The sequence below is a fragment of the Macaca mulatta genome, chromosome 4 (assembly GCF_049350105.2).
Source record: "Macaca mulatta isolate MMU2019108-1 chromosome 4, T2T-MMU8v2.0, whole genome shotgun sequence".
NCBI classification, from domain to species: domain Eukaryota; kingdom Metazoa; phylum Chordata; class Mammalia; order Primates; family Cercopithecidae; genus Macaca; species Macaca mulatta.
The window spans coordinates 144,861,343-144,882,986 of NC_133409.1; the positions used below are offsets into that span (position 1 = coordinate 144,861,343).

The 21,644-nt window shown below is 42.2% G+C and overlaps 1 protein-coding gene across 9 annotated transcripts in view; it reads right to left on the minus strand.

Annotated features, from left to right (window-relative positions):
- The window catches only part of RNF8 (ring finger protein 8), a 38,799-nt gene that overhangs the window by 14,701 nt on the left and 2,454 nt on the right, over positions 1 to 21,644 (minus strand). For 2 of the 9 annotated variants that reach the window (XM_077998274.1, XM_077998272.1), the window contains exons 2-7: positions 18,450 to 18,609; positions 16,895 to 17,023; positions 8,350 to 9,087; positions 5,983 to 6,045; positions 2,529 to 2,618; positions 216 to 323 (exon numbers count right to left, since the gene is read on the minus strand). In XM_077998274.1, coding sequence (XP_077854400.1) covers positions 216 to 323; positions 2,529 to 2,618; positions 5,983 to 6,045; positions 8,350 to 9,087; positions 16,895 to 16,963 — 1,068 coding nt within the window. In that variant the 5' untranslated portion in view covers positions 16,964 to 17,023; positions 18,450 to 18,609. 9 annotated transcript variants of the gene reach the window in all.

The window sequence follows — 21,644 nt, forward strand, 5'->3', positions numbered from 1 at the left end:
CTAAAAATACTAAAATTTAGCCAGGCGTGGTGGCATGTGCCTGTAATCCCAGCTACTCAGGAGGCTGAGGCACAAGAACTGCTTGAGCCCGGGAAGTGGGGGTTGCAGTGAGCCAAGATCGCAGCACTGCACTCCAGCCTGGGTGACAGAGTAAGACTCTCTCAAAAAAAAAAAAAAAAAAAAAAAAAAAAAGAAGGGGTGAGCAACTTCATTACCTCAATGAAGTATTCTGAACAAATAATACATTGGAGCTCATTCTCTAGCACATCATTCATGTGGCTGAGAACTTCTTCCTTCTGTGCTTGCACCTTCTCCTTCTCTTCCTGCAAGACACACAATCCTACCTGTCATTCAGATAACCAACAAAAATGCAAAAGGGGACAGGGAGCAGGGTTAATTATTTAGAAGAGGATTCAGTCTTAATGAATGATTCATTCTGGTATAGCAACATTAAGAACACTTTCCCTAAGGGTTATTGTTAATAATTGTTTTCTAATGCAGAGCACTAACCTTCTTTCTTTCCTCTCCCTACTTGCTATGGTGTGAATGTTTGTGCTTCCTCCCAAATTCCCATGTTGACACTTATTTTCAAATGTGATGGTATTAAGAGGTGGGGCCTTTGGGAGGTGACTAGGTCATGAGGGCTCCATGCTCATAAATCGGGTTAGTGGCCTTTATAAAAGGGGCCCAAGGAGAGCTCATGTGCCCCTTCTACCATGTAGGGACACAGCAAGACTCTATCTATGAAACAGAAGATAGCCCTCACCAGACACCAAATATGCCAGTATCTTGATCTTGGATTTCCCAACCTCCAGTACTGTGAGAAATAAATTTCTGTTGTTTGTAAGCTATGCAGTTTATGGGTCTTTTTTGTAGTAGCCTGAATGGACTAAAACACCACTTTTTCAGTATTTGCATTGCAGTTTCTGTCTCCTTCCCCAAAATTAGTCAAATGAGAAAAATGCAGGTGGTATACTAACCACACCAACCACCCAAGACCAGATGGGACATTAAGTAGTTTATAGCAAGCCGTAGTTCGGACGTTACATAAGATCATCCCAAATAATGAAAAACTCACTGGACAAGAAAAGACGCATGAATAGTCCAGAGAGGCAGGAAACTTGAATTAGTTATAAAGTTAAAGTGTTCTTTGCAGCTGCCTTTTCTATAAAGTAAGGCACACCTCTGGAGGCAGAAGGCTGGAGAAAGGCCTCTTGAATTACCTTCAGGCTCCATGCTCTATGATACCTGCCACTTCCCACGCCTGCAGAGGCCTGCAGTACCATCTCCTCGGCTTTCCCCAAGAGGTCAGACTGCGGGTGAACACGCTTTTTAAGGAGGATCCTAGGTATGCTCTCTTGAAGCAGACATTTATTTTAGCACTTCACCCCCAAAACAGAAAGCATTAAGAGCCCCTGAGGGGGACAGGATAGGCCATTTGAGGTATATTTGAGTGGCCGGCTCATTTTTCATCTTTTTGTTTTCTTTTCCACTCAAAGCAGACTGGCAGACTGCTCAGGGCAGTGAAGAAAGTCTGGACCCCCTTAACTATAGTCAAATTCCCTGAGAACTTAGGAATCACTGGGTTTAAAAAGATGTGGTAGTTTCTTGGAGGTTGAAGAGGAAGGTATTATGTGATTTAAACAGGAAATCAAACCAACTAAAGTCCCTCCTTCAGCTCTAGGTCTGTACATGGAGGGGGTGGGATGAGAGATGCAGTCAGACTCAGGTATTAATGTCAGGTCAGAGGTTGCAAATTGGTGGCCTGTGGACTGGATCCACCCTGCAGACTTGTTTAATTTGGCCTTCACATTAAAGAAAACACACACAAAAAGCTGAAGTTGTTGCCAATATTTAAACTTTGGGATATTTCACTTAAACATTTGGACTTTCATCTGCTGTGGAAAAATCAGAAGATCTGACAACACTGGGCCTGCACTTCTGGACGGCAACAATTGGCTGAGCAGAGAAGAGTTGCCTCCTGGGATGGGGGTGTGGGCAAATACCCCATCCAATGAACCATAGCCCACACAGCTCCCTACTGTGTTCTCACATTCAGGCCACTTCACTCACTTAGATTACCAGTCTGGCCCTGGTGGGCATTTAAGTTTATAACCCCTAATTCAAGAGTTCTCCTGATTTGACACAGGAAGGAATTGCATTAAGTAATTCACTTTACTTTATGTAATTCAAATTACATAGTTCAGGAGGAACTATTTCTTGACTACAATATTCCTCAGTCTGTATCAGTGACACACCCTGAAGGAGTACCCACCATAGACAAAGGACTAGAATGCAGGATGCAAGTGCCTTATTCCTAGCATTTTGCTTCTGAACAAGGGAAGGAAATAGATGTTGTCTGACAGGCAGAATCTTCTATAGACCTCTATAATCTTATAGATTATTTCCCCAGAGGCAAGGAGCAGCCATGATTTCTCTCTTCATTCTCCATAGCAACCCTTACACTGTTGAAAATGCTGAGTTGCATGCACTAACCAAATTCTAAACTTCCATCTTCTTTCCAGTACCTTGGTCTGCTCTAATTCTTTGTTCTTGGCTTGAATGATTGCTTCAAAGTCCTTCTTGCTGCGATTTAGCTCTTCCATTAGAGCCCAATGCTGCAAAAACATAGCAGATACATACTCAGGATGAACTACAATGCATCCTTCCTTTTAGCCACAAACATGCCTGTTCTCTTCCTCTAGTTAGTGACTTTGGTTCAGGGATCGATAAAATGGCAATTTCAAAATAATACCTTTATTCCATTGGGCTATGTTACCCACCTGCTGCTTTTTTCAGAGGAGAGGGCAGTTAGGGAAGGAGGCCACCAAATGTACTGGGGCCTCTAAAACTAACCCATCATTGGTGGACATCCATGTCAACTGAAGAACTTTCATGCGTCCCAGAGTCTGCTTCTATAGGTTTGGCTTGGAGCCCAGAAATGTGCTTTTTTTTTTTTTTTTAAGCCACCCAAGTGATTCTGGGAACAGTATTTAAGAACTAGTAAGTAATTACAAGCTATTCAGAACTGGAAGCTGCTTTTATGAAATAATCAGGAGGAAATGGGAATCAGCGGAATTAAATAGTCATTTTTATTGAAATAAAAAAGATCTTTAACCTATTTATTCTACAAATCACACACTACATGCTCATAAGATAATGCTGCCTGAACCCTGCCAGTGTCTTCTGGAAGAAGGCACACCCAGGAACTAACAGCTCATTCACTGTGGCTAAATGCCTATGCTGAATGTCAAGAGGTTCCACATACATGAAACATAATTTATGAGCACTCCCATGCTTAAGTATAGCTTATACTTTAGAATCTCACCTCAAATTCTTTTAAAAAAGAAGCTGGAGTAAAGGTAAGTATTTTTGAAAAGATATTATTCAAGAACCAAATTTTAAAATGTGTGATCTCATGACAAAAAAAAAAAAGCAGTTATATCAGAAGGCCTGGGTCTTCAACTTGACTCACTAATTCGAGATGTGCATTTTAACCTTCTCATCTATAAAATGGGAAAATACGGCCGGGCATGGTGGCTCATAATACCTGTAATCCCAGCACTTTGGGAGGCTATGCTGAGTGGATCACTTGAGCTCAGGAGTTTGAGACCAGCCTGGGCAACATTGTGAAACTCCATCTCTACCAAAAACACAAAAAATTTGTCGGGAATGCTGGCACGTGCCTATGGTTCCAGTTACTCAGGAGGCTGCAGTGGGAGGATCACTTGAGCCCAGGAGGTGGAGACTGTAGTGAGCTGAGATTGCACTGCTGCACTCCAGCCTGGGTGACAGAACAAGACACTGTCTCAAAATAAAAATAAAAATAAAAGGAAATGGGAAAATAGGTGCTCCCTCCTACCTCAGTGTTAAGAAAATAAAATAATAGGTATGAAAAGCAGTCAGAGAAGTTTTTTGAGCTGTATATAAATGCATCTTTTTATTTTCTTTTCCACTCAAAGCAAAGACTGGCAGACTGCTTAGGGCAGTGAAGAAGGTCTGGACCCATTTCTAACTATAGTCAAATTCCCTGAGAACTTATGAATCACTGGGTTTAAAAAGATGTGGTCGTTTTTTGGAGACTGGAGAGGAAGGTATTATGTGATTTAAATAGAAAATCAGTTATAAAACACCATTATAAAAGCAGTTTTTTAATAAACTATAAAGAACAGCTTTCAAAAGGATCAGCATGGTGGAACAAAAAACCGCCACTGCATGAGTGGCATGTCCCCCAGGCATGATGGTATAGAACCATGACCTAAAAATATCACTTTTTTTTTTTTTTTGAGATGGAGTCTTGTTGCCCAGGCTGGAGTGCAATGGCACCATCTCGGCTCACTACAACCTCCACCTCCTGGGTTCAAGCGATTCTCCTGCCTTAGCCTCCTGAGTAGCTGGGATTACAGACATGCATCACCACGCCCGGCTAATTTTGTTTTTTTTTTTTTTTTTTTTTTTTTTGAGGCGGAGTCTGGCTCTCTTGCCTAGGCTGGAGTGCAGTGGTCGGATCTCAGCTCACTGCAAGCTCCGCCTCCTGGGTTCACGCCATTCTCCTGCCTCAGCCTCCCGAGTACCTGGGACTACAGGCGCCCGCCACCTCGCCCAGCTAGTTTTTTGTATTTTTTAGTAGAGACGGGGTTTCACCGTGTTAGCCAGGATGGTCTCGATCTCCTGACCTCGTGATCCGCCCGTCTCGGCCTCCCAAAGTGCTGGGATTACAGGCTTGAGCCACCGCGCCCGGCCAATTTTGTATTTTTAGTAGAGACAGGGTTTCTCCATGTTGGTCAGGCTGGTCTTGAACTCCCTACCTCTGGTGATCCACCCGCCTTGGCCTCCCAAAGTGCTAGGATTACAGGCTTGAGCCACCGCGCCTGGTCGAAAAGTATCACATTTTAAGCTAATAAATGTATGGCCAAGTATCCCACGCAAAATGATAGTGTGCTTTCCTGTCTCCGGAGGGGGTACAGGGTACTCAGTGATCCCTCAGGGATTTCCAACTAGCAGAACCACATTCTTTTTCCATTTCAAAACAATGTCTGAATATTAACTTAATAATGCTCCAAATGGGAAACATGCCTACTCTCCCACCCTAGAAAATAAACAAGCTCAAAAAATAAAATTCTAAAAAGATTGAATTAATTTTCATCTAATTCTTTCCAAAGCTGTTTGTGAAACCCTCAAGGAGATCAAGGTAGGCACCCTGTCGTGCTTACAATACAATATGACTGTTAGCACTGTAAGGTTGGGAAGTAGGTTTACGATAAAAGGATAAATTCCCCTGAACAAATTCCTATGCGATTTGCTCACTCTCTCCAATGAGATCTGAACCATCCTGACTAAATGGAACTACTAATCATAATACATAAAAGATAGAAGACAAAGTAGGTTTTAAAGATGCAAAGGAGCACACACAAAAAATAATCAAATAAGAGTAGTTAGGTTAAATTAAATAAATTACAGGTAATCTTTTAGGAGAATTTTAGTCCTGTTGAGCTTTACTTTTTCAATAAATTGATATGTTTTGTTGATTGTTAAACTGCACATTCTCAACCTGGCCTAAAATGCTTAACTGGAACATTCTCGAATTGTTTCTGGTTGGCTACAGCTCAGGGACATTGTGGTAACAGAGGCCTTCACGGGCCTGGTGGCCAAGTCATATCTCACATTTTCCCTCTGCTGCCCTCACCTTTCTGGAAGTGGAGCCACTTCCCCAGAGAGCCTCTTAACTGCTAATGCTCCATTCCATCTTCACCAGAGCAACTTCAGATCAGATGAAAATCTAAGTTTTCATGCTGAGGTCTGGCATGTTTGTAAGGCTCCAAATCTCTGATCTGATGGTATGAGCAGCTGCAACCTGCTCTGTTTACAGACTGGAGATACCAGAGGTATGCACTAAGCAGCAGAGGCAGTCAATGGTCATGTGATGCCTGGTTGCTCCCCACTCCACAGCCCACTATAATCTTAGTACTATGGCAAAGTTACCTCCTGCAGAGCCTGGGCCAGCTGTTGCTTTAGGTCCTCTTCTCCTTGTGCTATCTCCAAACCCTGCAAAGCCAAAACAAAATGGAAGGTTTCTCTGCAGGGAAAAGAAAAAAGGAACACAATCCAGCAACAAGCAGAGCAGACCAGCTAGTGTGAGCATCTGGAAACAACAGGGGTGAGGGAGCAGGTGGAAAATCTCCTGTTTTACTTCAAGCTGTTGGCAGTAAAGAATTTGAGCAGAGTTATCTGCTCAAATACTGCACACTTCAGGACTGTAAGCTTTAAGACACCAATTGGATTGTTCTGGAAATACTATGGCCTAACAGTCCAAGCCTCCTTCACGGACTAATGCCATGATACCCAAAAGGATGTAAACTGAGAACTTCTGAGCCCCCAAATAACTATAAACTCAGATGTAATACCCAATGCTGGCACTCACGATATCTAGCATGCTTCTTTTCCCTCTACTCTGGCCACCTTGTCTCTCATTCTGAGTCTTGACCACTTCAGTTTATATACTGCTCTTCCTCTCTCCTTGCCTGAGCTTGTATTTCCTCATCGGCCCCCTCCAATGTGGAAGCTTTCCAGGTTATCATTAACCTATTTTATCCAGCACCTTCCAAAAGAACTTCTGGGCCCTTCTGTCCTTAAGAATTACCTACCCATCTAATATGCCAACTGAAAATTGTTCTCTAATTTACTATATTGATTGAAAACTATTCTCTGATTATATCATGTGTATGATACATCTTGCCTCTTCAACAAGATAAATTCCTTAATGGTAAAAACCATTTGTTAAGCATCTTTATAACTGCCAGAATTCCCTAGTACCAGGGAATTTGAGTACTTAAAAAAAAAAAAAAAAAAAAAAAAAAAGGTGTGAAGCAGCAAGGGTTTAATGAGCCTCTAAACAAATAGTGGGGGGGGGGGTAGGATAAATCCCTAGGGCTTGGTGGGCAGAGGGAGATGCAGCTGATAAACAAGGGACTAGATACACTTCACTATGAGCAATATGTACACGACCTACTCATACCCAGAGAAATTATCCAAACTGATCCTTTTGCCTTTAACATTTTGGTTCAAAAAAAAGATTTTGCAGCTATACCTTGAGGCATGTCCAGAGCAGCCACAAATATTAATCAACAGTAACTTGTTCGTGAACATATTAGCCTTTACAGAGAGTTCTGTCCTAGTGAAGGTGTGATATACTAAACACGTAGACATAAACCACCCTCTACTAATTTCAAGAACTAGTCTAGGCTGGATAAGGGAAGCAAAAAGGTACATGTAAGGAAGCAGTGTATACTCTCAAAAGACCTATTTAATCCATGGCTTTTGCTAATACTACCAGTTCAAGGGGATGGCAGAGATTAGAATGAAATTTATAAATTGCTCAGAAATAAGCCAACACTACCTCTGGTTGTTCCTTACCCTGACCAACCCAAACAAAAAAGTTTATTCACTTTAGTTGTGACTGGTCCGTGTGAGTTCTAAGTCAACAATAGGGAATTCTTGACATTCAATATTATCTGAGCAACTGGGTGGGAGTAAAATGTGTGGTTCCTGCCAGATAGGAAATGACATTTTGAGCAAGGACAGGATCTGCTCTAGCCTAAAGCTTTGTGCAAGAGTTTGTCATTGAAGCAAATGACTCAGGGATGGAAACACATTTGGTCTTACCTTTACAAAGCTAAGATAGTCATTATTTTACCTTCCTACTATAAGCACTGTGGAAGGTGGTTTATCATTCAACCCAACAATGCAGTCATGGTGCATCTGTCCCATCACATGCTGGCTGCTCAAAACAGAAACAAAAACATTTTCTGCCTTTTTAGCCTCTCACCTCCTGGGTTAGCTACAGAGTTAACTAACCTTTATAGCTAACAAACTGTCAGGTACAAGGGCAGAGGAACCAGCTGACCTGTACCTGCCCTGGGACTAAGTGATTTGGCCTTGGCCACAGAGCAAAGATACGTAAGTCTTGAAGACAACTAATGATTTAATTGGACTATACTGTGGTTTTGCGGCATCTTGACCTTCACCTAACTTCCCCCTGAATTCATGTTGGTTCTGAGTTGCCTCAGCTTTGCATCCTGAGATGAGTTATGTCCTGGCTGGCTCTGCTGGTCACTTTACCCTATCTTGGCACCCCATCTCTGGCTCTTGATCTCATCAGCATGCTGACGCCTTAACCCTCTACTCAGTTCCCTTCCCTGATCTCAAAAGTTTACTGTTCCCATTCCATTTCTTGTCTTTGGTGCTCAGAATTTGGTACCTGGCCCAGAAACTGAGAACTCTGGCCAGAGGCTCATGAAGTGCCCGCCCCACTCCTGAAGACCACTCTTGCCCTTCCCTTCTGTGTGGTACCTGAAGATGCTGTTCCTCTTCCTGGAAAGTCTTCTCTAGTTGCTCCACTCTTGCCTGCTGCTGCGCCTGCTCTGCACACAGCTGGGACTGTAAGTCCTGCAGTTCCTGCTCCATTCGCACAATTTTCTTTGAGTTCCCCTTTTGGGTCTGCTTTTTCACATTCATAACGGCTTCATGTTTTTCTTGCATCTGTATTTTCAGCCTCAGAATCCTGGACATGGTCACCTTAAACATCTGTAAGCTTCTCTGAGATGCTGAAGAGTTTGAGGCTTTCTGCTCATGATGAACCTCTGTGACTATGGGGAAGCCAGGGTAAATGGGAGCCCCTGTGGTCTTCGTACTTGGCTCAAGGGCAGTCAACTTAGGATCCAAATTTTCAGAGGGTGTACTGGCCACTTCACCTTTCCCCTGTGATTTCACTGACTGACTAGATTCACAAGACACTTTATTTATTTTGGATTTCAAATTTGAGGGGCCTTCAGCTCCAGGACCTCCTAATTGATCCAAACTGAATTTCCTTTTAGTTCTCAATTCCTTATTTTTTTCTATCATCTGGTCATTCTTTGGGGAAAGACAAGGATATATTGTCTCCCAGTCTTCTTCAGTAACTTCATATTCATACTCCGCATTCTCCTTATTTTCCAGAGGCACTCCAAGTTGGATGTAGTCTCCCTGATGAATGGAATAGACCCTTAAAGGTTCCAGACGTGCTCTGTTCAGCCAAACACCATTTAGACTCTGGGGAAAGTGAAAGACAGAAGAAATAAGCTTCGTGATTTTCGTCTTCTTAATGGAACCTCTCTCCTGCTGCTGTAAAACCTTCTGCCTTTTCAGAAGGAAAACTCTTGATAACAAATAGAAAAGAAAGGTTCATAAACTACCATCCCTAGAAACAGCATTCGTTAAGCAGTGCTTTGGCTTTTTACCTATATTTCACATTCATGCGTCCACAGAGAACTGCCATATTAACAGGCAGGAATCACCTTATTATTGGTGGATAATTTACTCAAACACATGGAATAGCATTAAAGGAAACTGAAATTGGCTAGCTCCTATTGACCTAAACTGGAGCAACGTCCCAAAACTAGAAAAAATATTATTAGTGAAGAAAGCAGTAGTTAAGGATGAGGTCCATGAAGTAGGTTCAAATGCTATCTCTGGATGTGGTTCCTTAACACACTGGTAAACAAGCACGCACACATAAATAAAAAAAAAAGAGAGTACTAAATCCGGTACTGGGGTCAAATGGCAGATAGGATCTGAGCCAATTAATACCAACAGGGATATATGGGCAATACAGGATAATGGTTAAGAGCTGGAGCTCTGGACTCAGATGCGGGTTCATAGTCCGCATGGCATTTGACAATTCACTTAACCTCTCCATGCCTGTTTTGTCTGCAGAATAGGGATAGTACAGTACCTACCTCATACTGTTTCTGTGAGGAATGAATAAGATAATGCATGTGAATCACTTAGCACAATGACTCACATAGAATAAATGCTTAATAAATATTTACTGTCTGGGAGTGGTGGCTTACATCTGTAATCTCAGCACTTTGAGAGGCCGAGGTGTGTGGATTACTTGAGGCCAGGAGTTCAAGACCACCCTGGCCAACACAGTGAAACCCCCTCTCTACTAAAAATACAAAAATTAGCCAGGTGTGGTGGTAGATGCCTGTAATCCCAGCTACTTGGGAGGCCAAGGCATTAGAATTGCTAGAACCCAGGAGGCGGAGGTTGCTGTGAGCCGAGATTGTGTCACTGCACTCCAGTCTGGGTGACAGAGCGAGACTCTGTCTCCAAAATAAATAAAATAAAATAAACTTTTATGGTTTTAAAGAAGTCATAGTATCGAGGTTAAGAGCACAGATCCTGGAGTGAGACTGCCTGGGTTTGTAATGTGGCTCTATCACTTAGCAGCTGGGTGATTTTGGCCGGGTTTCTTGACCTCTTTATGGTCCAGTTACTGCATCAATAAAATGGAGGAAAATAAGTCTCCCCTTATGGTGTCTGTGCGGATTTAATGAGATAACATATGGCAATTATTTAGACAGTGCCTGGGCATCGTGTTACATAAGTGTTCACTACTATTACTATGCCTTGGTTCAACTGATTCATCAACAATCATTTCAATTCTATGCTCAATGTCATGCAAGGTAAATATATTGAGTGAAAAGACATGAAAACTTTCAGCAGCTGACTGTGGAAAAGACAACACAAGGGCACAAATAAGTAAATGTGGGATTAAATGGCATAGCCTATAAATGCAAAGGAATATCATGTGCAGCTGGGAGAGCTAAGGGATGCTAAATGGAGATGACAGGTCCTAAAATAGACTTGAAACAAAGGCAAGATTCAGAGTTGAAATATACTGGCGAGCATTTTAACCCATATCAAGGACTTAAGTTCAGGGGATAGGCCAGAGATGATGCTCACTTCTGAATTGGGACCAAGATTTATGTTTACACTGGCAACTATAGCTACCTACTTTCAGCTAGAAAAAATCCCCAGTCAACACAAATATGAGGGACAGGGGGCTTGACCACAAGGCACAGAGGGTAAAGGGCAAGTAGAGATCAGAGCTCAGCTCTGGTTTGGCATTAGGCTCTTGTTTCCAGTTTTATCTTCTATTACTTGGTTTACACAGAAAGAAAAGACTGGCATAGATACATACAGAAAGATTAGTCTTAACCCACTGGGCATCGGGTCTAACCTGGTTCATCTAGGAAACCTCCTCACACCCTTTCTACACAGCCTGAGAAACTGGGGAGTGATAAGTTTTACTGAATTTTGAAACAACATATGAGAAATAACAAATGAGAGGGATGGAGCCAGAACAATCTACTGAGAACAATTTTAGAGCAGGACAGTCAATTTTAGATTATATGCAGGAAAAAGGTATCAGAAAAAGTAATAAGACACAGAAGGCCACCTAATGCCAAAGTACAGAAATTTAAGGAAAGTCTCCAAAGCTAAGATAAGGTAAAATAAATAAATAAGATTACAGAGGCAGCCCACAGCTAAAGAGAATAAGAATCCCTCAGAAGCTGGGGCAAATTTTCACAATATGTTGCAGCCCTCCATTAGATCCTCTACATTAACCCATTGCCTTCAGAGCCCTTTTAAAAGCTGGAAAGTAAACTCAAAATTCTTCCATCACGTTTTGTCCTTGAATCCTTGTATATTTACCCATTCATCACTTCTTGGTGACATCTAGTGGTATAATTTAAACCAAAGCCCTGAGTCAGCTCTGTTCATGTAAGGAGACTAGAAAAGGACAAACATCCCATGGCTGTACAAGAACAATCAAGTACTGCTAGAGATGATCTCAAATACAATGGTTTAAATAATCATGCTCTGTTCAAGGCTTTCTTGATGTTGGTTTTCATAACTACCCACTTGAACAATGCTAGCAGCAGAAAACGATACCCAGGTCTGCCTGATGTCTCTTAGCCACCAGTGGGAAAAAGGTGGAATAATGCACATCCGCTTAGACAGGAATTACTTCACTAGATGCTCAATCTCTGCCCAGCTGCTTTTAAACAGTTTACTGAGGAAAGTGGAAACTCAAAACCAAAAGGCAATGTTTTCTTGGAGTGCTTTAGATAATTTATGTAGCTCAGTGGTTCTCAACCCTGGCTATACAGTAAAACCACCCGGGAAGGTTTAAAACAAAGAGCAGTGCCTGGGTTTCACCCTCAGAGTGAGTTAACTGGTCTGAGATAGGAACTAAGTATCAGTATTTTAAAAGTTACATTTATATACCAACACATACAGTTGTGTAACTATATCAAGATACAGTGCCCCTTGGTAGTCAACCTTTCCCACATTCCCAGGCAACTACTTATCTGTTCTCTTCCCTTTCCCAGAATGTAATACAAATGGAATCTTATTATCTACACTTTCGAGTCTTGCTTCTTTCACTTAGTGTAATGCCTCTGAGATTCATCTACCCTGTTGCATTATCAGCAGTTATATTTTATTGCTGAGTAATATTGAAGGTAGTATGGGTGGAGCACAGTTTATCCATTCCCTAGTTGTTTTTTTCCAGTTTTTGATGAATATTAATAAAGCCACTACAGGCAGGGCGTGGTGGCTCACGCCTGTAATCCTAGCACTTTGGGAAGCTGAGGCAGGTGGATCACCTAAGGTCAGGAGTTCAAGACCAGCCTGGTCAACATGGCGAAACCCCAACTCTACTAAAAATACAAAAATTAGCTGGGCGTGGTGCTGCACACCTGTAATCCAGCTACTCGGGAGGCTGAGGCAGGAGAATCGCTTGAACCCAGGAGGTGGAGGTTTTGGGGAGCCGAGATCGCGCCATTGCACTCCAGCCTGAGCGAAAAGAGCGAAACTCCATCTCAAAAAAATAAGTTAAAAAAAGAAAGCCACTAGAAACATTCACATACAAGTTTCTGTGAGAACATAAGCTTTCATTAATCTTGGGTAAATACCTAGAAATAGGATCATTGGACAAGTATATATTTGACTCTTAGAAACCACCAGTTTTTCAAAGTGGAGGTACCATTTTATATTCACACTTGAACGTTGAGGAGTTCCAGTTATTCTGCATGCTTGCCAGCACTTGATATCAAGTCTTATTTCAGCAATTGTATTATGTATCCTCAATATATTTTTTAAACTCTTTACTAAAGTAGAACATGCAAACATAAAAGTGCACGAACCGTAAACGTACCAACTAGATGAATAGTCACAAAATGAACCTCATAGCATAACTACCACGAGGTCAAAAACAAAACAAACCCCACATTATCAGCATCCCAGAAACCCTGTGTGCCTCCTAGTCAGTAGCCACCCTGGCAATAAGGTGACTACTATCTAGATTTAATAGCACATGTTAATTTTGCCTGGTTTTAAACATTGTATAAATGGCATCATATAATATGTGTTCTTTTGTGTCTGTCTTCTTTCACTCAATATTATGAGATTTATCCATGTTATTAGATATAGTAGTTCATTCATATACACTATAGTATAGTGTTTCAATATAAGATTATTCCACAATTTATCCATTCTACTGTTGATGGACATTTGGGCTGTTTCCCTGGGAGTGAAAATACTGTGTCAAAAGCTATATGTATGCTCAACTTTAATGAATAATGCCAAATAATTTCCCAAAGTAGCTGTACCAATTTACACTCCCAACAGAAGGGTAAGAGCATTCTATCGTTCCATATCCTTACCAATACCTGGCATCACTGGTCTTCAATTTTAGCCACTCTGGTGAATGTGTAGAGGTATTCCATTATGGTTTTAATTTAAATTCCCCAAATTATTAATGAGGTTGAACAACTTTTCATTGGATACAACCTTTTGTGAAGCGCTTGTCTCTTGCTCATTTTTAAATAGGGCATATCTGTCTTTTTCTTATTGGAGTTCTGCATATAACTTAGGATAAGCCCTTCATTGACTATAATATGTAGCAAACATCTTCCTCTGAGTGTGCCTTTTACTCTCTTAATGGTGTCTTCTGACGAATGAACGTTTTTATTGAACGATCATCAGTATTTTTAAAAAGTACCCCAGGTGAGAGCAAAAACTGGAAATGGAGTTGATAACCACTGCTCTAGTTGCTGAGGACCAGAAGCTGGACTGTCCCAAGCAGCAAAGATTGTTCACGTAAGAGTACACTCACCAGAGACTTCAAAGGCCAGATTCTGCAGAAGAACAATAGTAGGAATCACCAGGCAGCAGGTGAAAAGCAACAGGAGAGGAGGGTAAGAATGGGAAAGGCTCAAGTAAGACGTGACCGAACCTCTAAGGCATTTCATACTGTGACTTTAAAACAACCAATTTTCTGAAAGAGCTGGATACCAATACAAAGATGGCCATCTGAAGAGCTTATGAACTGACCAAAACCTACACAACTAGAACCATCCTCATACTGTGTGCAGAGTTAGCTGTCCTCCAAGGGTTTTTTTTTCCTATATTTTAAGCCAATTTTAAACCAAAATAACATTTCTTGCAATTTTTGTATCCATACTTAAGCTCTCACTTTCTGGCCATTCCAGCAGATAAGAGAATGCAGCTCTGAGTTTTAACTTATTAGAAACACCTATCTCTTGAAAGAGACTTGGCAAATGACTTCAAACACAACCACAGCAATAATATCCTACAGCTGAAATTCAGGTCCCTTATCAGCAGAAGAGGGCTGCCATGGCATCATGCCAGGAGGAAGCCAGAAAGGGGGCAACTGTAATCAAAAGAAAAGTGCAGAGGGGAGGGGGGATTTACTTGTAAGAATTGTTCCATCAAAACACCCCAGTCCTAGCTTCTCTTAAAAATCAGTTATCTCACAATCACAGCTAAAAAGTTTAAACAGGTTGTTAAGAAACCTTTCCTTTCTATTGCCTGACTGAGACCTCAGAAGAATCACATGATAACAGCAACCCTAGAAGGAAGGGTACAAAGCAAACATTGGAGAGCGAGCCCGGAGCACAGTCATGATCTGATCTTGCACAGGCTGCCTATGTATCCCTGTGGTTGACATTTAAATAACACTACAGTTGATCAGCTGTTGGCTTCCTAACCTATGAAAATCTGCTAATCCCATAAGTGGATCACATCTACACTGCACATAATTAAGAAAAGCAGCAGCAGAAAACTCACCTCTATAATACTGTAATCCCAACTCTCATACAGCCTACGCTGATGAGGAAAACATCTTTTCCTAAGCTGTTTTGATATACACTATGACAGAGGCTTTAAAACCTTGCAGCTATATTTTAAATATGCATAATTAATTGTTTGATGTCATAAAGCCAGTATAGCAAATTGCTTACGTACTTTACTGGTATTTGCACAGGGCATAGCAGAGAAACTTAAGTCCTGGCTCATTATAGAGAAGGCCTTGGGCAAGGCAGTTTATCTCTCTGGGCCTCAGATTCATCTGTCTACATAAGGGGTTAAAGTAGATAATGCCAGTGCCAATTTTTACCCTGCTCATAGTGCACTGCTGAAAGTGCTGAACCTATTTACTTAGCATTTGTGTATTGTCTCCTTCAATACAGTGCCAACTCAACTTAATTCTAGAGCAGGAAGATACTTTACAACAGCTTAAATCTAGCAGTTTTATGCATGCAAAATGAGGCTGCTGGGCAGATCTGTGGGATATCCTCCCTTCTAATGGTACTGTTAAAATCCTAACTGGGGCAGTGAAGCAATATGAAATGGTACTTAAAGACATGTTATACTTCCTAAACATGAACTGTTTATGTTAGAATTTCTCTCACCTCATAGTCTGTATTTTCATCATATATCCTGGGTGCTTGTATATCTGCACTTTAGGTATTTTCTTTTCTTTTTTTTTTTTAGATAGAGTCTCGCTCTGTCGCCCAGGCTGGAGTGCAGTGGCCGGATCTCAGCTCACTGCAAGCTCCGCCTCCCGGGTTTACGCCATTCTCCTGCCTCAGCCTCCCAAGTAGCTGGGACTACAGGTGCCCGCCACCTCGCCCGGCTAGTTTTTTGCATTTTTTTTTAGTAGAGATGGGGTTTCACCGTGTTAGCCAGGATAGTCTCGATCTTCTGACCTCGTGATCCGCCCGTCTCGGCCTCCCAAAGTGCTGGGATTACAGGCTTGAGCCACTGCACCCGGCCTTTCTTTTCTTTTTGATAGAGACAGGGCTTCACCATGTCAACCACACTGGAGTGCAGTGGCTACTCCCAGGTGCAATCCCATTGTTGATCAGCACAGCAGTTTTGACCTGCCCTCCTTCCAACCTGGGTCAGTTCACCTTCCTTAGACAAACAGGTGGTCCCCTGCTCCCAGGAGGACACCACATTGATGCCGAACTTAATGCAGACACCAGAACGGCGTAGCACACTATAACCCAGAACTCATGGGCTCAAACAATCCTCTTGCCTCAGCTTCCCCAGTAACCGGGACTACAGGCATGCACCACCACGCCCAGCACATGAGGTACTTTCTAATTGCTGGGCTTTATATACTATTGCACCTCCCTCAACACATTTACCACTAAACTAGTGGTTTTCAAATGTGTCTAAAGGAGGAAAACCCATTATTCAAAGGAAATCTTCAGAACACCAACATTTAAAACATGTTTTAAAAGCCAGGGGAGGTTGCTCAGATTGAAAGGAATGAGGAAGGCAAGGAGCTAAGTGCAGTCAGATCAGTTTCTCCCTCCTCCCCCTGTTCACTGAGCCATAAGTGTACTCCAGAAGCGTTAGCGGATTCTGCAGATTCCCAGGGTCTCTGGGAGCTTCACCTCAAACAGGCTGATTTGCCCAGTAACTTAGTCTAGTTTCTGGAATAGGACCTACTACCCCAATTCAGGTATTCTCTTCAAGGTAACAAACTTCAACCCAAATCAAGAGAAATTGTTTTAGCATAATCTAATCTCTGGCAGCATATGGAAGTGGCTGCGCCTCTGGAAAAGGAAACTGGATGGCTAGGAAAGAAGAAGTTATACTTTTGAATTTTATACCATGAATTACCTAGGCAAAAAAAAAAAAAAAGTAATTTAAAAACAAATAAAAGTCATTAGGATTCTGTGAATTCCTGTACCTTGTTGTCCATAATTGTCCACTGGCCCTCAGGATTCTGCTTCAAAACACAGTGGTTTCGAGAAATCATCAGGGGGCAGATTTTTGATACCAATTGGTATGTGACACCAAATCCTCGTCCTACAGTCACCTGGGAAGACAACAACAATGTAAGAAATACAATCAGTCATTGTGCTGAAAAGGGAGGTCCTTTACAAATCTCGTCAACCAGCAGCATATGCAGGTCCTGACTTATGAAACCAGACACCTGTGGAACCAAAACAGTGCATCAGCTATCTCCCCTTCAGCTGCCATAAGAACCACCAAATAGAAAAAGGCAAACAGTTGTGACAAGAAGAGAAAGCTGAAAAAGAGTTATCCATGTATCTCAGGGTTGGCAAGATCTTGAAAGGTCATCTGGTTCAGTGACCATGAGATGGAGGAATTCTTTCTTTTTTTTTTTTTTTTTTGAGACGGAGTCTCGCTCTGTCGCCCAGGCTGGAGTGCAGTGGCCGGATCTCAGCTCACTGCAAGCTCCGCCTCCCGGGTTCACGCCATTCTCCTGCCTCAGCCTCCCGAGTACCTGGGACTACAGGCGCCCGCCACCTCGCCCGGCTAGTTTTTTGTATTTTTTTAGTAGAGACGGGGTTTCACCATGTTAGCCAGGATGGTCTCGATCTCCCGACCTCGTGATCCGCCCGTCTCGGCCTCCCAAAGTGCTGGGATTACAGGCTTGAGCCACCGCGCCCGGCCTGAGATGGAGGAATTCTTTCTACACATCCCATCAACTCATAAATACTGCCAGTAACTTTATGTAAGGCAGGCCCTCCAATTTTTAAAATGTCTCTGACTTGGCATCTTTCTCCCTGTAAATTCCATCCATTGGCACTGGCTTTGCCCTGGCACCATCAGGAAATCTCCAATCCCCTTTCAATGTCACAGCTATAAAGTGAACCCTGAGTTTTCTTTTCCTGGCTCTGTATTCCCAGTTACTTCAACTTAACTCCCAGGGGATGGGCTTGAGTCTCTTTGCCATTCTAATGAGTCTGTGAAAGGACTGCTGGTTTATCTTTATTCTTGGAAGGCATATTAAGAAAAATAAACTTAATTTCTATTACACAGTCAAACACAAGTGTTACTTTCCCAGTTCTAGAAATTATCACTGGAGCATATAAATTGCATTAGCTTTCACAGCAGATCTAGTACACTGCCAGTGTATCCTCAAACTTAGGAATGATTACATTTCTTGGTCTCCCCCTCCTCCAAGAAATGCTATGCTAAGTCATGTCTCTTCCGTTCTATACTTGATTGGATGGAAAACCTTGGATTCAAGCGCAGGACCTTAGATTGATTCCTACTAAATTTCATCTTGCTAGTTCAGCCTATCAAACCAACTTGTCAAGACCTTTCTGAATTTTTAATCTGCCATCAGATGAGACATACTTAATATCCCTTCCACCAAATTTATATGATATGATGCCTTCTATACCTTCTTTCAAGACACAGAATGGGATGCAGTCAAAGACAAAGTTTTCAGGAAAGCCTAGTAAACACTAATCCACACAGCCTGGATATACCTTTGGCCAGTTGTAATTCAACCAAAAGTCTTTGCATTGGAGTACATATTCTCTGTCTTATCCACAAGAACAGCTTGAGAGCTTCTGGAAAAGGTTGAAAAGAAGCACCAATTCACATCTATCATACTTTCCTGTTGGACCAGTCTAGTTCATAACAACCCTGTGAAGGAAGGAAATGAAATTCTTCTGAGATCCAGATCACAGAATTCCCTGCTTATTCTTCTTCTTTTTTTTTTTTTTTTTTGAGACGGAGTCTTGCTGTGTCACCCAGGCTGGAGTGCAGTGGTGCGATCTTGGCTCACTGTAACCTCCGCCTCCCGGATTCAAGCGATTCTCCTGCCTCAGACTCCCACGTAGCTGACATTACAGGCATGTACCACCATGCCTGGCTAATTTTTGTATTTTTAGTAGAGATGGGATTTCACCATGTTGGTCAGGCATGTCACCAACTTCTGACCTCAAGTGATCCGCCTGCCTCAGCCTCCCAAAGTGCTGGGATTACAGGTGTGAGCCACCGCGCCCGGCTCCCTGTTTATTCTTTTTTTTTTTTTTTTTTGAGACGGAGTCTGGCTCTGTCGCCCAGGCTGGAGTGCAGTGGCGCAATCTCGGCTCACTGCAAGCTCCGCCTCCCGGGTTCACGCCATTCTCCTGCCTCAGCCTCCCGAGTAGCTGGGACTACAGGCGCCCGCCCCTGCGCCCGGCTAATTTTTTCTATTTTTAGTAGAGACGGGGTTTCACCATGGTCTCGATCTCCTGACCTTGTGATCCGCCCACCTCGGCCTCCCAAAGTGCTGGGATTACAGGCGTGAGCCACCACGCCCGGCCCTGTTTATTCTTTTTAGTGCACAAATGACCTCTTTAATGACCCATACCACAACCTTAACTGGGAACTTTAAACCAACGTTAGCTAAAAACTGCCCTCTTCTCTTCGTCTGAAAATCTTTCAGAATCATGCGTGTCCTCCTCAGTCCCTCAAAGACCACCACGACTCACTGACCTAATCTATTCCTCCCCACAAACTCTCATCTCAGTATTGACAATACCATCCAACCAACTATTCAACCCATAACCCAGAAGTCATCTTTGATTCATCTCTGTCCCTCATCCCCACACTGAAATCACTGGTAAATTTTATGGGCTATAATTCAAATATGTCCTAAGTCTGTTCATTTCTATCTCTACAGCCACAACCTTAGTCCAAAACACCTGGCATCCTACTGTTTCTGTTCCCACTCTAGCCCCCATAAACTTTATATAGTAACTGGAATAGAAATGTAAACATTTTAAATCAGATCATTTTCCTTCTTTCCTTGAAACTGTCCAATCATTCAAACTTCCTTCCATGGCCTATAAGACCCTGAAAGTCCTGAGCCCCTCTACTCTTTAGTCTTAACTCATATCACGGTGTCAACACTAGCTGCTCCAGTCCCTCAAACATTTTTGTTGTTGTTCCTTAAGCCCCTCTGCCTGAAGTGCCAGCCTACCTGAGGGTCTTTTCACTTAGCCCCTCTGCTAAGAACACTATTCTCTCAGATCTTGCATGGGCTCCTTATCTTTCATGTATCAGCTACTCATAAACCTACTCTGATCACCACTGTCTAAAGTTGGTTGTCTGCTTCCCATCGTATTTCTTCAGTTATTAGGATGCTCTTATCACAAACCGAAATTATCTTGCTTATTTTACTTTTCCCCTCCGTGCCCTTAACAGAATACAAATTAGATAAGCAGGGACTTTATCTGTCTTGTTTATCACTGTGTCTCTATAGCCGGCATAGTGTTCAGTTAAGTATTTGAGAATGAATGAAAAAATAACGAGGTCTTGCATATGAGTCCTCAAGATTTAAGGGTGGGTGTTTTTATGTCAGAAGTTAGAGACTGTATTACCATTGGAAAATGTGGAGCAGCAGTTGGAACTCATACGGTCTCCCTTGTTCCTCTTTAAAACGTTGTGGTGACCACTCCACCAATACTGAGCACAAAGTTTTTCAGTTCTTTCACACTCTGCCAGAATTATATTAATTATAGAAGTTCCTCTGAATACACATATCTGTTAAAATTGGAATGGTTAGGGATTTATCTGTCATCCATATTCAGTAAAATTTCTATTTAGGTAGCTTTATCTCTAAGAGAGGAAGCATCTCATATTACATGCTAATACTGGAGGGGAGACAGCCAGACTGCCATTGTGAGTAGCCTGGGGAAAACAGTACCAAAAAAGTGGAAGAGTGCCTTTTTCTGAAACTGCCTCCAACAGACTCTGAATCCAGAAAAAGGAATCATTCTTTTATATCCTTCCCTGCACTGCCTGGTCTTAGAATTTACCTTGGTACTACTGATATTTCTCCTATACTATAGTTAAAGAGTGCAGTGAGGTTAACCGGAAATCTCAGGACCACTCAATGGAACACTAAATTTCCCATGGGAACTGACTGCCGACCCATATGTGAGGGGTTGTTTTCATTTACAATAGTTTTGCAAGCATTTCAGCTTACACATATTATTGATCTAAAAGATCATCTTGTCCTTGCCCACCTTCACAAGACTATCTCTTCCCTCCTGGGCACAATTCCTACTGTTTCTCAAATAACAAGTAAATATGGCCTGGTACAGTGGCTCACACCTGTAATCCCAGCACTTTGGGAAGCCCAGGCGGGCGGATCACATGAGGCCAGGAGTTCGAGACCAGCCTGGCCAACATGGCGAAACCCCGTCTCTACTGAAAATACAAAAATTAAATGGGCATAGTGGTGCACATCTGTAATCCCAGCTACTTCGGAGGCTGAGGCAGAAGAACGGCTTGAAGCGGGAAGGTGGAGGTGTGATCACACCACTGCACTCCAGCCTGGGTGACAGAGGGAGTACTCTGTCTCAAAACAAAACACCCCACAACAAAAGCCCCCAAACCAGTAAATATAACCATCCTTTCCCTTTTTTCCCTTGGGGCAGAAAATTTAATGAAAACTAAATACAAGAGAAGAAAAGGGAAGAGAAGGTTCTGTTGTTTTCCCCAAAGGCCTAGATACTTTATAGTACCTGAGAACTAGCTAATTTGCAATAAATCTCTACTTGTTTTTCCACCAAACTCTATGCATTGCTTTAACAAGCTTAAAGCCACTTATTTAGACAATTTACTACAGTATTCCCATTAATGAAATGAAAGGAACTCTGTTTTATTATTTTATCCACAACATCTGA